General features: G+C 39.3%; 1 protein-coding gene across 2 annotated transcripts; it reads left to right on the forward strand.

The window, feature by feature from the left end:
* Positions 1-27: 27 nt before the first annotated feature.
* On the forward strand, positions 28-17,403 carry inppl1b (inositol polyphosphate phosphatase-like 1b). 2 transcript variants are annotated; one of them, XM_084949951.1, is made up of 27 exons: positions 28-1,068; positions 2,198-2,261; positions 4,656-4,794; positions 4,942-5,062; positions 5,509-5,649; positions 6,215-6,302; positions 6,415-6,492; positions 6,803-6,940; positions 7,091-7,205; positions 7,339-7,439; positions 7,518-7,620; positions 7,730-7,926; positions 9,272-9,389; positions 9,557-9,653; positions 9,762-9,900; positions 10,049-10,148; positions 10,315-10,403; positions 11,106-11,187; positions 11,474-11,563; positions 11,656-11,769; positions 11,851-11,939; positions 12,017-12,104; positions 12,348-12,500; positions 12,880-12,961; positions 14,318-15,104; positions 15,180-15,310; positions 16,625-17,403. In XM_084949951.1, the coding sequence occupies exons 1-27, from the start codon at positions 932-934 to the stop codon at positions 16,716-16,718; spliced, it is 3,675 nt and encodes a 1,224-aa protein (XP_084806077.1). In that variant the 5' UTR covers positions 28-931; the 3' UTR covers positions 16,719-17,403. The 2 variants fall into 2 exon arrangements, with proteins under 2 accessions (XP_084806077.1, XP_084806085.1); XM_084949959.1 differs by having other exon boundaries at positions 15,195-15,310.
* The last annotated feature ends 41 nt before the right edge of the window (positions 17,404-17,444 follow it).

The raw sequence follows: 17,444 nt of genomic DNA on the forward strand, positions 1-17,444 counted from the left end.
AGCATGAAAGTAAATTTCCCAGAGTAGCCTACATCCAACCAAACAAACTCCAAATGGAATCTGAGCTTGGAAGAAGGAAAGGCAACTGCAGTGATCAGCTGAACTTTTGGAGGGTGTTCCTATTCCCTTATATGGCAACAGAGCTGGGAAATCATTTGAATTAGTCTGGTTTCTGTTGCATGCCTGTCTGGTTTTAGTGCTGACTGAGTTCCATCTGGTATGTTTCTGTCTTTGCTGCCTGCGTGTTTGCCTGGGAGTGTGTAAGTGCTGTGTGTGCAGCTTGATTTGTTTATTTTGCCATTCTTGGTTCTTCTTTTCCTGTTGTTTGCATGTGGGGCTTTTGTTTTGGGACAAGAGGAGGGCTTGTGTTTGTGGTTTAGCTAGAGGCTCCGTCATTGCCTGAGGGGTGGCTGTTTCATTCAGACTCTGCACTTCTCACTGTTTTTCTTCTACCTCCTTCTCTCTCTTTCTCCCTCCCTCACTCTGTTATGATGGTCTGTGTTTGTTGGAGCAACACACCCACCTAGATGCAGCAACTTGCGACCAAAAACTGAAACTAGGTCTTTCTCTACACAAGGATATTACCAGATAAATGGACTGAAGGCTGTTGCTGGAGTGGACTAACCTTGCGCTCAGCTGGATATTTCTTCTTTGTGACCTCAATTCAACAGGATATGTGACCCAGAAGAAAACAACAGGAACCCAGGAAGTGCTAGCTGACAGAATTTTCTTCTTTCTGACACTTTGGTCATGAAGAAGAGGATCATGGGAAAGGCTGAAACACTAAAGTAGACCACTCAGCACACTCAGTGGCCAATGACATAGGTGACAGAGCTCCAGTGTGGTGCTATCAGAGCAAGTGTGACAGTAAACCTATGTCATCACCTCATGTGGATTATTTTTATGATCATAACTCTCAACATTGTTTGCCATGGCTACGGCAGCATGGTATCACCGTGACATCAGCCGTGTGTATGCAGAGGACTTGTTGGCACGGGCAGGGAGGGATGGCAGCTACCTAGTGAGAGACAGTGAGTCTGTGCCAGGAGCCTATGCATTATGCCTGCTGTGAGTACACACACACACACACACACAATTTCACATACTTAGAGAGTGGGCCGTTTGCCTATCATAATCGAACACAATTATCTTATGGACTATACTCTTTAGGCGGTATATTAATAACAAGCACGTTTTAAATGTGAAGCCATTGATAGTAATGCTGTATCCCTCAGAACTTAGAAGGGAAAATGCAATAATAAGTGACCCTCTGTATTAATATTGCAAAATGTATTGGAAGAAAGTCTCATTTTATTTGTTTTAGCTCACTGAAAATATCAAATTACTCATTTATTGTTCTGTTTTTACACAAAACCAGAAATAAGTACACCTACCCATGTAAGACATTTCGATTTTGGCACATAGACCTGGCAAATATTAAGCATTTAGCTCTACAGAATGTCGTCATTTGTAAATTGATTCAGCAGCTTTTCTCATCCTGTCATATCCATCACTTTCACCATCATCTGTCAGAAGGCAGTGAAGAAACATCTGTGGCTAAAAGTGCCTACACGCTGGGCAGACTTCACAAATACACACTCTCCAGACTAGTCAGATGGTATCGTCCAAGTAAAGTCCATCACAGGCTGTCTAACCCTAGCTCATTGCTCCCTGTTTCCCCACTTACCCCTCTTTCTTCCCTGGGGCCCCTGAAAGTGGGTAGGAGCTCCAGCGACCGCACTACGCTGACTGCTCATCAGCCAAAGCCAGATACATTCCTGAAAGCTGAGCCTGGCTGGTCACAGTGCTCCCACTTTCCCTTCATTCTTTTCTCAGTATCTCATTCACTCTTTAAAATTGCCCCCCTCCCCCCTTTTTGTACGGACCCTTTCTTCCATCACTTTCTTCATGTAATATACTGTAGCAAAACACTTTGAACCACTGTTCATCTTTATATGCTGCCTGAATGTGTTTTTTGAAGGGATGGATGGAGATGATGTTCTAAGGGTCTTTGACACATTGTTGATCTGTAGTCAATGATCTGTAAAACTACTGAGAAAATTAGTGTCTTTAATACACACATGGGATCCACATGGGATCCTTAAAAAAACCTACATTTATGCACACTTTGCCTTTGAGCATTTGCCTTGTAGTATTTTGCAGTACCAATAACCACTGTAATTTTTGGTTTCTAAAGGTTCCAACGTCATGTTCACACCTATCGTATTCTTCCTGACGCAGATGGTCTTCTAGCAGTTCAGGTGAGTGCTCACTGTCACATGACCCTGGATGCTCTTCCTGGAAAAAAGGACCCAAGTAAAAACACCACACCATACGCGTCTCAAACCTTGTCACAAACTGTGCACACGGAGGGGAGTACGACTCAAGTTAGAAGGCTCAAACGTTGGTTTGTTTTTGCCTGTTGTGAGGAGAACAGGAACATGTTTGTGTTTCGTCTCTGTAAAGACTCTGTTACAACTGCAGTAACTTTGTTGTTTGAATGGCATCTCTGCCATGTGGCTGCATGCTTGCAGCATGAGCTCAGCAGCACAGAGGAGAAATTGTTTTAATGTCTCAAAGATTCCTACTCAACCCACACACTAAGTCATTGACCAATGGGTGTGCTTATTTGTCATGTGTATATATGGGGCTGTTTGTGTTAAGCGTAATGATTCTGTTGGATGTGGGAGAGTTTAAGCCAGAGATGGTATGTGTCTGTTTTTGATGCTTCGAGCAGGCGTATTTAGTTCGCAAATGACCTGATTATTACTCTATTAAAGAACACACACAAGCACAAAGTTTGCACCAACAAAAGCACGCACTCAGTGGGTGAGAGAAAGCGAGAGAGTGAGAGGAATAAATATTTTCGGGGCCTAAACCACAAATCATCTCTGACCTTTCTTTTTTTTATAGCAGTATCTGCTTATTAAAGTTCAATAACAAGTTTAATAGTGATTGTCTGGCAGTTTGTTTTTTTAAGGCCGCTGACTTGGAAAAATCCTCCAGTTTCCAATAAAGACTTAAAACTCTGTTGCTATTTCAGTTGTTTTTCCACTGCCATGTGTATAAACCTTCAGTATGTATTTTCCCTCACTGGATTTGCTCCACTAACTCACTAGTCGTGCGCTTGCCTTTTTGTTTTTCCAAGAGGGCCATGAAGATATTTTGGGGCCAATTTTGTCTTTCACTGTCTTCTATTCCTTTTCATTTCTTTTTAATTGCTTTTCAAGAGACCCTTGTGGTATAAAAATACTATTTGAAGAGTTCCTGGCAAAACAGACATTTAGCTCAAGCCAAAAACTGGTTTCTCACCACAAAACGAAAACAAAAACTTCTAAAGGAGGGCACAGGAAAAGGGCACACTTGGTTTTGTGGTCTAATATGTACCATGCCATTTTGTAGAGTGTGAGTACCTATGGCAGCATCTTTTCTTTATCTTAAATTCCAATCATGCTGCTTTCAGTTACTTTAAGTTTTCCAGATTTTAGTGGAAACCTTTAGAGAAGGCTTACTTGAGCTTGTGGTTTTAATGTGTGTTGTATGAATCTAGTCATGTATTAAAGATAATTTTGAAAAGAAATTTGTTATTATGTGGTGAGGGGATTTTAGAGGGTTTTTTGATGCAGGACCACAGTGAAACAGAGAGCTAAGTGCTGCTATAGTCAGGAAATAGCTGGAAGTGATGTCATCTCTCTGTTGGGCCACAAGGGAAAGCTTTCTAAATCTCTCAGGGACACCTTTTATCACAGCAAATCATCTGCATGTGCCTTTTTCTGTCATGCAAATCAATACTTCTGCTTTGCTCTACCAAGCAAGATTTCGGAAGAGGAAAGAGGGTGGAGGTCTGGTGTGAAACATTCATTGAAAACAAGATATGTTATACAAATTAAAATCTATTTAGTAATTTAATTCTTTTATAACACAGTCGGGGAAGATTTTCTCTTAACAATCTTGAAATCTCATCGTTGATTCTTAACAAGTTTAAGAACTTCTCATTTCAGTGTTTGTGGATCCAAACAAGGCCTTCATATAGCAGCACATTCGTTTACATATACGTTGAAGCTATGCAGTAATATCTGTACTTCTATGCACAACCTTTTAAAAGTGAACACAGCAAAATCTCCAGTGTTAAATTAACACTAGAGAGTGTCTATATGGGTCCACTCCTCTGAGTGTTAAATACAACACTGTTGAGTGTTAAATTAACACTTTTGACAGTGTTATATGTTTAAAAGTAACCTAGTCAGTTTTGAAGATTAACAAAGACTAACACTGAGCAGTGCTGATATTCTAACACTGGAATATCAGCACTGCTCAGTGTTAGTCTTTGTTAATCTTCAAAACTGACTAGGTTACTTTTAAACATATAACACTGTCAAAAGTGTTAATTTAACACTCAACAGTGTTGTATTTAACACTCAGAGGAGTGGACCCATATAGACACTCTCTAGTGTTAATTTAACACTGGAGATTTTGCTGTGACTCTTTTTAATTCAAACTACTCAACAGATTTAAACAGAATTATTGCATCCCTTACATTCTGCATTCCTTTTTTTGGTTTTCTTCCTGTGTAGAATGAGAATTTATGCTAGGTCAAGACATTTTAAACCAGACATAAAATGAATCATCTGCTGTTGCATTTGTGTGTTTTATAGACAACACAAGGGGTGCAGGTGAATTGTTTCCGGACACTGGAGGACTTGGTGTTGGGGTACCAGCAACCCCACAAAGGCCTGGTCACTCCTCTGCTGTATCCTGTACCCCGTGATACGGACAGTGGTGACGAGAGCTCAGGTTGGATGTCATGATAAATCTGTTTTGTCTGTACCCTTTATTAACCTGCATGTTGTACACATAATAAAACATGTGGCTTTAATAGCGATGTCTAGATCCTTCACTCTGCGCTGTAATGTTCAAATGTTGTGTTTCGCGTATGCACAGATGATGAGAAGCCAACTTCTGCTCCAGCGTCTGTCGGCACAGTACCTTTCATAGGCTCCCCAGCAAAAGCAGCCCCTCATGCCCTGTTTCTCGATAAGTTGCAAGAGCTAAACACATCCAGGTATATTTATTAAATATTTCCATTGCCAAAAATACACCTATTTCAGAGATATTCCTTGCACGGTTTATGTTATAAATTAATAGCCTTTTTTAATAAGAAGTGTCCATATTTGATATTACTGCATCACATAAAGTCACATGCATGAATGTGGTTTCTTACAAACTTATGCTGCATATTAATTTCTATTTTCACGTTAATATGATTGCATCTAATCAACTCTTTTATTAGCTCATGCACCTGTTGGCGATCAAGCATAGCAACTATTTGTGAAGCACTTCCCTCTTTTGACTTTTTTGCCCTATTAATAAAGTGTGCTGATATACTGTCTGCTCTGTGTTAAACCTCTGCTCTTAGCCTACTCTGTTTCTCTCATATTCAGTACAAAAAAGAAATGGCTTTCATGCTTTATACAATATAATCTGATTTTTTCCTTGTTTATTTAATAGTACTGCAGGTGATGTGATTAGCCTGTTGAATGACTACCTCTTCAGTGAGCTTCCTCTTGACATTGAGAATGTGCATAAAGGGGCAACAACACTATGCCACCTCAAACGCACTCTGGGTGCTGCCTGCCAAGGCCTCAACAGGTTAGCATCCTTTCACACTTGATTTCAGTGCTGAGCTTTTGACCAGTTGTAGCAGCCTGCAGTGTACGGATTGTTATTGCCACACACAAGGTGTCATTGTTTGCTATATGCAGGATATATACTAGTTCACCTGCAATAGACTTTTAATTTTTGATTCACTTCTTTAAAATTTACGTATGTTTGAGACTGATTAGGAAAGCATGATGATAAAGTCATTAGCACTATTGCCTCACAAGGAGGTTCTGGGTTTGAATCTATCGCAGGTCCACTGAGGTCTTTCTGTGGAGTTTATATGTTCTTCTTGTACCTGTGTGGGTTCTCTTGTGGTAAACCAGCTTTCTCCTGCAGTTCATAGATATTGTTATTAGGTTAATGTTAAATTGTCTACAGGTGTGATTTTGAGACTGAGCGATGTTACTCTCTGTTAGCCCTGTGATAGACATTCCCAGGGTTTACCCCACCTTTCGGGATAGGCTCCAGCTTCCTCATAACCCTGAATTGGATAAGGAGTTAATAACAGATGAATAATGGGTAAATTAAAATTGTGCATTTATTTATTCAACAGTGAGATTGATCTGACTCTCTCAAGTCTGGAGACCCTGGCCAAAGTCTTTGACCATCCTAGCTGCTCCTTAACACCCCTCAAGGCACAGGTACAATACAAACTATATATTATGTTTTTTTTTTCTTAACATTATGCACTAAATGTAGTAGACATCCATATAGACAAACTAATTGAGTGCTTTTTTTTTTATTGTTAACAAGGGTTCAGAGATGGATATAGAGAACCTGTTGTGTAAGATCTCAGCTTTGGTCAGTCTCCTTTCTTCTTTGGAGAAAAAGGTATGTTTACGATGAAAATAAAACTTCTGCTGTGGAGCTGAAAAAGGTCTAACACTCGAAAACTCATTCATATACTTCTTACATGGGCAATAAAGCTACATAACTAAGAATTAAAATTCTTTAACAAACTACCAGGCAGCTCTTTTTGTTAGTCTTTATCCTTTCCAAAGTTTACCTTTAGTCATAGCGTTCAGTTAAGTGATAATAAAGTGTTAATAATGACAAATTAAAACAAACCCCCTTTTTTTTCCTGATAGACAGCACAAGTTATACATTGCAACAATGTATTTGATATCATTTTCCCATAAAGGTATTAAAAGCTTTACAAGATGCTGTGACTAATCACAACCTGGCAGTGCAGCCCAACCCACCCCCTCCTGAACCATCACCAACCTGTGTAACCCCCGCAAAGAGCAATGCCCGGCAGCTGCCAGTCTACTCCTTTCAGGTAAACTAGAGTGAGAAAAAGCCTCAAGTTTTACGACCATCAAAAATCTATAGTCTGTTCTTCAGTTACATGCCATCTTTTAAAGAGATGACTGAAAGCAAGACAAATGAACTCATCTCTGACCTTAAATGTACTGATGTCTTTTTTCAGGTGAAGATGTTGAGGTATGGCAGACAAACTGTTTCTGTGGATGTGGACGCAGGAGTGTTGCTTTTTGACAAGAAGACTGGCTCATTTGGTATAGAAAGAGTCTCACATGACAGAAGTAAGGAAATCTTTGCTTTGTTTCCTAGCTATTTACAGTGGCTAAAACGTATCTCTTCAAAGCAAAAATATTGTTTAATAATTATTATATGTATGTATTACTTTATTATTTACCGTTTTTCCCTGTTTTTCAGTCCTTCAGATCGTCAAGTTTCAGAGCAGTCCAGCCAAGGTACACATGATGGTTGACAGCCACCACAGCACACCGCGGGAGATGACGTTTGAGAGTGCACGGGTAAGGCGCGATACTGAAGTTTTTTATTTACTGGAATCTGCCGTTTCTCTCATCATAACTCACTGTCATTTCTTTTAGAAATGCGATGCGTTCTGCCAGCTCCTCCAGCTGATGAAAACCAGGCACTCTCAGCGGAGTGAACCTGATGTGATCTCCGTTTTTGTTGGCACCTGGAATATGGGTAAACATTAAAACACAATGGGAGTCTTTTTTCACAGCCAGACAACATTGTGCTGAGTTATTGTTAGGTGATCATTTTAACTCTGACTTCTTCTGTTTTAATTGTGCAGGTGGCTCCCCTCCTCCTCGAAGTCTACAGTCGTGGGTGACCTGCTGCGGTCTGGGACACACCCCTGATGACTCAACCGCCTTGCTTCCTCATGACATCTATGCCTTAGGGACTCAGGAAAACCCCCAGGGGGAAAGAGAGTGGACAGATCACATCAAAGCAACCCTTCGCAGCTATACTCACATTGATTTCAAACAAGTAGGTGTCCTTTTCTCAATTTTCTTCTCAGCTGAATTCTGTGATTCCTATGGCTAAATATGGAGTAAATTAATCTAAATCCATCACATGTAAATGTAGAGAGATGGGTTGTCTTGATGCATGTTAAATCATCCAGATAAGCAAATCCCAAAAAGCTGATTTTGTTCATCTGTTCATCAGTGACTTCTTCAGTCTAAGAGAAGTCACTTGGATGATCAAAGAAATGTTTCACCCACTGAAAACGCTACATCCAGATGAATTAAAAAAGAGGTTGATTGAATTTATACATTAAAGTTTGTTAATTGTCATAGAAATGTAATAATTACTTCAACAATCACAGGCAAGGTCCACTAATAGGATAAATTGAGGAGCTTTATTTCACAGTCAGCTCATGAGTTGTTCTGCACAACAGCATTTTAATAGTCTTTTATTTATTATTTACATACATAACATCACATTATGTTCATATCCTGCAGCTTTGGATTTATATAATTACATTATTAAAACTAAATTTAAAAAAAATGTTTTTAAAACCGAATTTCAGTTTTCCAAATGCTCCTTACAGAATTCATTAAGTCCACGTTCATACCTCTAAAAGAATCATCCAGTTATTAAAACATGTATCTTTACATAGCCCAAAATCTCCACATATTTAATTTTATATTATTCTGTTTGATTTTTATACAAATGTTGAGTTCATGCGCTATAATATCTTTGATCTGACCAGAAGTATTTCAAAAATGAGGCTTACTTTGAAAAAAAAAAACTAACATTAGTCCTACAGTTTACTTTACAGGTTAAATAAATATCAATATCAATCTTTTTCCATGTTCTACAATTGGGTCACCTTTGTCATTAAAATTTAATTTTAAGCTCAGTGCTTTATTCTTCTTATAGCATATACAATTAAAACAATAACACTTTAGAATTTTAAAGGGTAATAACACTTATGTGAAAGCCCAAATATTAATATATATGCATGACTAAGTGCATGTCTGTGAAGGTTCTCAGTCATCCAGGTTATTGTAGTCTAAGAAGCTTAGAAAGAAAAGCGTCTGGACTTCTTTAAGTTGCTTGAAGACGTTTCACCTCTCATCCGAGAAGCTTCTTCAGTTCTGAAGTCCAGACGCTTTTCTTTCTAAGCTCCTTAGATGACGAAGTGCATGGGAACACACATTTTGTCTCATACAGTAAAAATGTTTAAACAGGAACATTTTTAACAACAACAGACTCTAAAAATAAAGCATTTCATTCCAGAGTTTGCCTTTTTGGAAACCGTTAAATAATTGTTTTGACTGGTTGGAAACATTAATGCAGTATTACAATGTGGGGTATTGTCCTGTAGGTGGCAGTGCAGTCCCTCTGGAATATAAGGCTGGCCGTGTTTGTAAAGCCTGAGCACGAGAGTCGCATCAGCCATGTGAACACAGCCAGCGTGAAGACTGGCTTGGGGAACACATTGGGTAGGCTGCTCTGCATGATCTCACCATCACAAGTGCACACAAAGCAAATTCAGTAAATATACAGCATCGAGGAAACCAAGACCCCCCAAAATCTGTGCATGAATGTTGATAGAACAAGATGTTTCATTAACCTGTAGGTTTAAGGTTGACTGCTTCTATTGTTTCAGGTAACAAGGGAGCTGTTGGGGTCTCCTTCCACTTCAATGGAACGTCCTTTGGGTTTGTCAATTGCCACCTGACGTCTGGAAGTGACAAAGTCCTGAGGTGCATTCTCCAAATGTGTTTATAAATTTTGTGTGCTCTGGTCGTTTCTTGCTCTTCAAAAAAAAATTTTTTTTAATTTTGTTGTATCTCTTTTTGTTTAATGTCCAGGAGGAACCAGAACTTTGTGGACATCCTCAGGCTGCTGTCTCTGGGTGACAAACAGCTCTTTGCTTTTGACATAAGCCTGCGCTTCACCCATCTCTTCTGGTGTGGAGACCTCAACTACAGGCTTGACCTGGACGTACAGGTCAGACTGACACTGCTTATTTCTTTGTTCTCCTGTTTCTTAACATACTGAGTGACTTAGCACACTTGAAGATTTTCCTAATAATACATGTGAAATAACAATTATTTGTGACATCCTATACACTGATGTCACTGCGTACTAACTCCAGGACATCCTGAAGCATGTATCCAAAAGGGAATTTGAGGAGTTAATGTGTGCCGACCAGCTGACCCAAGAGAGACACAAAAGGAAAGCCTTTCTCTATTTCAGTGAGTTTCAGTTTTGCCTTGTTTTATATTGAAAGTCCAGTATTATATCTGCACGCATTGTGAAAAATGCTGAAATGCAATTTCCTAAATAGCAACAGTATGATCTCATTATGTGCCACACTGACTTTTCTTATTCGTCTCACTTTCTTTATTTATCATGGTTAAGAGGAAGAGAAGATAGCATTTCCACCCACCTATCGGTATGAACGTGGCTCTAGAGATTGCTACCTATGGCAAAAGTACAAGACCTCGGGGGTGAGCTGTCTTTCTTTTTTCTTTCTTTCTGAAAAACAGGGAAATGTATATATAAAAAAACAACGCACAACAGATTACACATCCCGAAAATAAAAACAATATTTACACCTGAATAGTTCACAAAAATTGGGTAACTTTTAAAGTGGCATGTTGCAAGAAGTCTCATTGTCTGTAACGGTGCCTCCGGTGGTTGTTACTTCATTCTGGAACTGGATTAGCACATGTGCTTCACATGAAGCTGACTTTTTGTTTCACTGTGTATTTTTTTTTTTTTTTTTGAGAATGAAAAGATGTAGTAAAAGTGTGTGCAAACAATAATCACCAACCTTTTCAGGGCTGGATCCAAATCACCCCAAAAATCAAATTTAAATCATTCAAGTATGTAAATAATAAGAAATGATAAGAATACGATAAGAAACACCCCTGAACCATTCTAAATATATAGTCATTAAGACGAGTTATTTGTTACTTTTTTGTAACTTAATCCTCTTTAAAGGGTCGGAAGTGCTTTGGTGATTGACACTAGCTGACCCACTCTCTAAAAATAGGAGGCTAAGCATTAAACTCATTTCTAGAACATGAATGTTTGGCATAACAGAAATCCTTCAGAGTGCACGCTATGAATACGTATATGAATTTCATTTTTACGCAGACCAATACAATGCACTGTTGATTATTTTATGACTAAATGCATTCCTGTAGGTGCGAGTCAATGTACCATCATGGTGTGACAGGATTCTGTGGAAGTCCTACCCAGAGACGCACATCACCTGCACTGCATACGGTAAGCCATGCAGACTGCTTCGGTAATGACCAGTCACCTATCGCCCAATAAAATGAACTTACTTGGTTGTGGGCCATTATGAAAGCAACGGTCATTTCCTCTCTTTAAGCCACACTTCTATTTTGACAAACTCAAGCAAACTGATACTGGATATTATTTTGACACACTCTTTCAAATATGATTAACAGCTCATGTGCTTTACCACAAAGTCATGTTGCTGTAGCAACAGCACACAGAGATATTTAGTGCGGCTTTTTAAGTTGTGTAATATATTATCTCTTACTAGGTTGCACAGATGACATCTTCACAAGTGATCATTCACCTGTTTTTGCCACATATCATGTGGGAGTGACATCACAGTCCACCTCCAAAACAGGTGCTGTCATGGTTGTTGCCGCCCTTTGGACATAAGCACTTTGACAGAATGTCTTCGTGAAATTAACGGTGCAATATTTTCAATTCAAACAGATTCAAATTCCAGCACGGAGAGGGCCTGGATTATTCTCGAAGGTATTGAGGCGATTGTGAAGACGGCGAGCAAGGCAAAGTTCTTCATTGAATTTCATTCCTTGTGCCTTGAAGGTATGGTTTCATATCAGTAAGTGAATTTTTTGTGAAGCATTATGCACCAGAGTCGTTTATCTTTAGTATTTCTCTTTGCAGAGACGCGACGTTCAAGTGAGAATGACTCACAGAGCTGTGACGTTCCTGGGTTTCTCAAACTCGCCTGGTCCTTCAAACAACTACCAAAGGTCAGGCATTCAGACTATTGAGAGGTGGCTAAAATATAACTCATCTAACTTGTGTTTCTCTGTGTGTCCTATTATAGCTCCTTCCAATTATGTCTGAGATGGATCATCTTCAAGATCAACACATGCTGCTGTCTGTGAAGTCATGTGATGGGTTTGAATCATACGGTTGGTCGCTGAGCAAGTTTGTAAAATGTCCCTTCATGACTGTAGCATTGCTAACCAGTGCCTTCAAAGACCCAACTATGTTAAAACACAATGCAATAGTGTTTTTTATTAAATTTACTATATTCTTATCAATACTAATACTTCCTTTATTTGGCTTTGCAAACATCTCGTGTCAAATCTCATACATAAACAAAGTTTTACTTGATCTAATGAGCATTTTTATAAAAAATATCTTTGCCGTAGGTGAATGCTCTGTGGCTCTGCGCTCCGTCACCGGTGCATCTGACCAGTTTGAGACTTTTCTGAGTCACCGAGGTGAGGAAATGGGCTCCATACGCGGACGTGTCAGAGTTCATGTGCCCAAGGACAAGCAAGCAACGCGGGAGAAGATCTATGGTGGGTCACATGAAACTGGTCTTCTTTTAATCTCTGCCTTGCTTGCACTATCACTTCCCACTAAACCTTCATCTCCATCCTCTGTCACTTTCTTTGACTCCTGTGAGTTTCACATTGCTTCCTCTATTTGGTTCCTCAATGATCCCTGGCTTGGCTTTACACTTGCTGGTATCTATCGGCTGCTTCCTCTTTTGGCTCCCGATTGACTGACCAGATGCATCCTGAGACAGGACAGATGGGTATTATGCCATCAGGTCAGGCACAACACACACAACAACAACAGCCTTTGGCCTAATCACCCCAAACAGACTTAGTTTTGTAAGTCCATTTTGTATACTAGAAAATGAGATTTTCATTTCCTGTGATTTGACTTTTCCAGAGTGCTTCAGTATTGAGAAAGATCATAAAGGCTCTGGTAGGGGACACATGTCTCCTGCAGTGACACGGATCCCTGTAACCAGGTGAGGACAGCGTCATTTGTCAAGAAAAGGGGCTCGGTGACATTTTCTGGGACAGACGTTGTACAAATGATTAGTGGATGTGAGCACATTTTGTCTATATTTTTCCATACTATCATGCTTACATTTAGATTCACATTCCACTGTATGCACTTATTTTAGAGAATTGTATGAGAGATTCTCAGAAATTTGTTTCCCATCTAACTGGCATAGATGTTGAAATGTACTACTTTAATTACTTTAATCTGAATGTCTGAAAACTTACGTTTCCCAATCTCTGGCATCTGATGGCACAAATTTCCCAAGACTAGAATACATTTTTGGCATTTTAAAGTGCAGCATCATTGAGAAACTTTGCTGGTTAGTTAAATACATGCAGATGGGCTTTTCTTGTTGAAGGCATTGTGATATGAAAGCCATGTATCTTTAGTTGCTTCTGTCAGAAACCATTAGAAACTGCTGTGCAGGGCTTTGGCTGGGATTACACTTGCTTTCAGACATAGATGCCATCTAACATCACGACCAAATTGTTAATCTCGTGCTTTTTCCAAGTTTGAAGTCTGCTTGGATGAATTATGTGTAGTTTGTGGTATGCAGAGTAAGGTATGTATAAGTAAGCTTTTATGGGCACTACAAATGCTGGTGTTTTAGTTACTGCAGCTCTTTACATGTGAGGATCCACTGGAATATGACTCAATGATGATATCTTGTGCCTATGCTACATTCTGTGAAAAATGCACTAGTCCTTAATGCAGACTCCAGGTGGAAAATATAAAACTAATGACTATGTGAATGTAGTGTCTGCAGCTGTCTGCATACATGTCTGTAAGTGAGCATAATCCTGGCTTAAACACAGAGCCAACATTGTTGGAGATGTAGAAACTATAACACTGGTGTAAGCCAAGCCGAAACTTTAAAAACAATTGTGGGTAATTACTGTAATTAATATGAATTAAAAATATACAATGCTTTATTCTTTGTCAGTTTGGTTAGATTTGTTTACACATTAAGCATGAAAAGATAGTGACGCGTTGGTTTATTAAACCAGTACCATTTCTTTGATGTTTGCATGGCATCCTTATATGATTCAGTTGCTTTCACAAAGTATACAGTAATACCTGAGCTGAACTTCTTGAATCTTGCTCCAGCCAACCTTTTATCGATGTTATAATAATAAAAACAAAGCTTATTTTAACTGAAAGGAGCTAACTCATTCTGGGAACTAATTGAAATGAAACTGAAACAAAACTCTAAGAAATATTAGAAAGTTGTGTGGCTAATGAGTGAGAATTGAGGATGACAGTAACTTTTGTATGTGGTTGAGTTTGCTTAATTCAGGGCTTTTTTAATTCATTGCAGGTCCTCAGCTGCTCCCGCCAAACTAAATCCAAGCAGCTACACCAATCCCGCTTACTACATCTTTGAAGGCGTGTCCGTGCCACATAGGGTGGAAGATGCGCTTCCCCATCGAAGGGATCCTCAGGTGATCTGGTCTGGTAATGAGGCTTTGCAGCTCCCAAAAGTCTCAGGGAGGCATGGCTTTGACAGCAGACCTGGCCGCAGATCAGACTTTACAGAAATTGAAATTCCAGCCATGCTGTCCCAGTATTTGACAACCAGTGACCTTCATGCATCCCAATCCCATTCTTCATATCAACTCTTTCCAGCCAAAACCCCATCTCCCATTCCTCCACCGTCACGTAAAGCCATTTCACATTGCCAAGAACAGACTTCACCACCCACAGGCAAATATCAAAGTAAAAATATTGTTCAGGACTCCCTACAGCCTGAAGTCAGTGTAAAGAACTTGTATATGAATCACTCAGCAATCATGAGGGAAAAGGTGAGAAGGGATCAACATCAGCTTCTTCCAGAAAGGACCAACCCTATCAAAGCAGCTAAGGCACCATCAGCTCTCCCCTACACTCGCACACACTGTCAGGCCACTGCTTCCTGGATAGTGGATCATCAGCCCCCTGGACCTACAGGAGACAACTCACTCACTGCTTTGCAAATTGCCAAGTCCCTCAGCGAAGTCGACTTTTTCCCCATAGAGCAGAGAGGCCCATCTATACCCTACCAGAGGACAAATTATAGAAATGGCCCTTCCATGCATGGAGATAGAGGATGCAGCTGGGAGAAAGAGGTAGGCGTAATCTTGTTTTCAAAGACAAAGCTATAAGTTCTGAGTTTTGTTAACCAAATAAATAATTCAATATAGTTTATCTCACTGCAGGTGTCAACCCTGCAAGGCGCACCAGAGACTGTGCAGGAACTTCTTAGTACTCTGGGCCTTCAAAAATACACCCTGGGACTTAGCCTCAATGGTTGGGATGATCTGGATTATTTCAGGTAACATTAATTTTGATATTTATGTAAGATCATTATGAGTATAACACCAGTGTATCAGTCCTGGAGTGACTCCATGTTGCTCCACTCTGTGTGTGGGGAGGGGCATGCAGACATGTTTTTCTAATTATCTGTGAGGATATTTATAGACATTAATGAATTTTCAAGCTTCTTTTCTTCATTTTAACTATCACAAATAAGTGGCAACCCTTATTATAATCATAACCTAATTCTAATTGTAAACACAAAGCTTGATTTTAACCATCAAACAGGCTTTTAAAGTGGCGAGGAAAAATGTAAGGGCAAGCCAGAAAGCTACAACTTTATAAAATGTAATCAGGAAGTTGAGATGCTCACAAAAGCTGGATAAGTATAACTTTATTCTCTGTTTTTGCTTTTATCTATTTATTTTTTGTCTCTTAATCTCTTAATTCCTGTGGCCAATGACTACAATCACGCAGACCTAAACATTTGAGAATGCCACACACAAATTCACAATCTGCTCGTTCTTCACAGACACAGTTTGAAAAAGGACAACAACACACAAACATACTGTTAGTTTATCCTCTTAGCTGTCCAGTTTCCAGAACAGTACTTTAAATGCTTGATTGCCTGTATGTGGTGCATTTAGGGGAAATGTGTAAATTCAAAACAAAACACTTTCAATTTTTCCAAACACGCTTTGATAAACAATTATAAACATAGGAAGAAGTAGAAAAAAGCTCATGTGAGTGAAAGGTCATTTCAACACACTTTTCTGGGAGGCAACAATGAGCAGTGAAGAGGAACTAAGGGGATGGGCATCTTTTCTGAGACATTGTAGTTGCTTCTTGGAAACATATAGGCCACTTTAATGTAAACTCATATGTCATATCTCAACACTGGTACCACTGAATCGTGTTTTTTCCCCCCCACTACTTTCGATCTTGCTTGTCTTTTTTCTTCACAATGGAACTTGGTTTCTGTGAAATCTGCACATGTGAAATGCGTAATACAAACATTATGACATTCTTACTTAATTCTTTATGAACATGTGATTTCTTGTTTGTGTCACAGTTGTTTCTTCTTTCAGTTGCACTGTAGGAATCTTATCCCAGAAGGAGATTTTGTAACTAAATAAAACTTTTGTATGAGACTTTTTTGATATTATCTATGACTCAACAGCTTTGCGGTAACTTCAGATAGAGTGCAAACTAACAGTGGATGCACATTAGAAGCAGATCTTTTCATTACTGGTTAAAAAGAAGGAAAAACTGTGAGCAAGTATGACGATGTGTGTCCGATGCTGGAATATTAAATGTATCTTTAACTCTACAGTGGCATCACTGAGGAGGATCTGTGCGCTGCAGGAGTAATGAATGCTTCACACCGACGCAGGATTCTCGAGAATCTTCCCAGGACCTGGAACTGAAATAGAGAAACGGGCAACATTAAGGGTACAAAATATCATAATTCACTCAGTTACAACTGGAAGAACTGTTAGAAGTAAAAGTAAGACAGGCTGCCAGCTGGACATTACTACAGCCCTGTCAACTTTTCATTTATCACATCAGTACTGTAACAATAGATTGTGTGTGTCAACACAGCAAAGAGAATACAGGAAGCATGCGTTGCACAATCTGCTTGATTCTTCTATCCATGTTGCCAGAGCGTGATGTTATCCATGGAAGTCCTTGGTAGGCATTTCTCATTACTGACGCGTATACAAATATTGCTTTGTGGTATTAAGGTCACATTGATTTTATCGTCAGTGAATTCTAAATGACTATAATATTATAGTCTTTCAATTGCCAGTGTTCATAAAAGGTTATTGTTTTATTTTCCACTTTCATCCCTTCTGCTGTCTGTTTCCATTACACTGCTATTAATGAGCCTGGGCCTGAGCTTTTAAAAGCATCTCTATTAAACCCACGAAGCATAAAATCTATCTGTATCTACTGGAAGTTCATCTGGAAAGCTGATACAAAAAGGCCTGCCATATGTCATTTTGTTTACTGTCCTATACTGTTATTATCCTGCCACTTAATCTGTAATATGCCCACTGTGCATGGTTCATGCAGTTTTTATAAAGTGGATAAAGCAACTCTTGACTATCACCAAGCAATTGCATGTCATTTCATGCCGTCAGACAGTTGCT

The sequence above is a fragment of the Perissodus microlepis genome, chromosome 2 (assembly GCF_051167445.1).
Source record: "Perissodus microlepis isolate ML-2025 ecotype Zambia chromosome 2, ASM5116744v1, whole genome shotgun sequence".
Lineage (NCBI taxonomy): Eukaryota > Metazoa > Chordata > Actinopteri > Cichliformes > Cichlidae > Perissodus > Perissodus microlepis.

What these genes read in the sequence shown, in the direction of transcription:
- inppl1b (XM_084949951.1), top strand. Translation starts at nt 932, where the DNA reads ATGGCTACGGCAGCATGGTATCACCGTGACATCAGCCGTGTGTATGCA. An exon ending in GGAAGTGACAAAGTCCTGAG is followed by an intron (nt 9,654 to 9,761) that starts GTGCATTCTCCA and finishes TTTAATGTCCAG; the next exon opens with GAGGAACCAGAACTTTGTGG. An exon ending in GATGCAGCTGGGAGAAAGAG is followed by an intron (nt 15,105 to 15,179) that starts GTAGGCGTAATC and finishes AATTCAATATAG; the next exon opens with TTTATCTCACTGCAGGTGTC.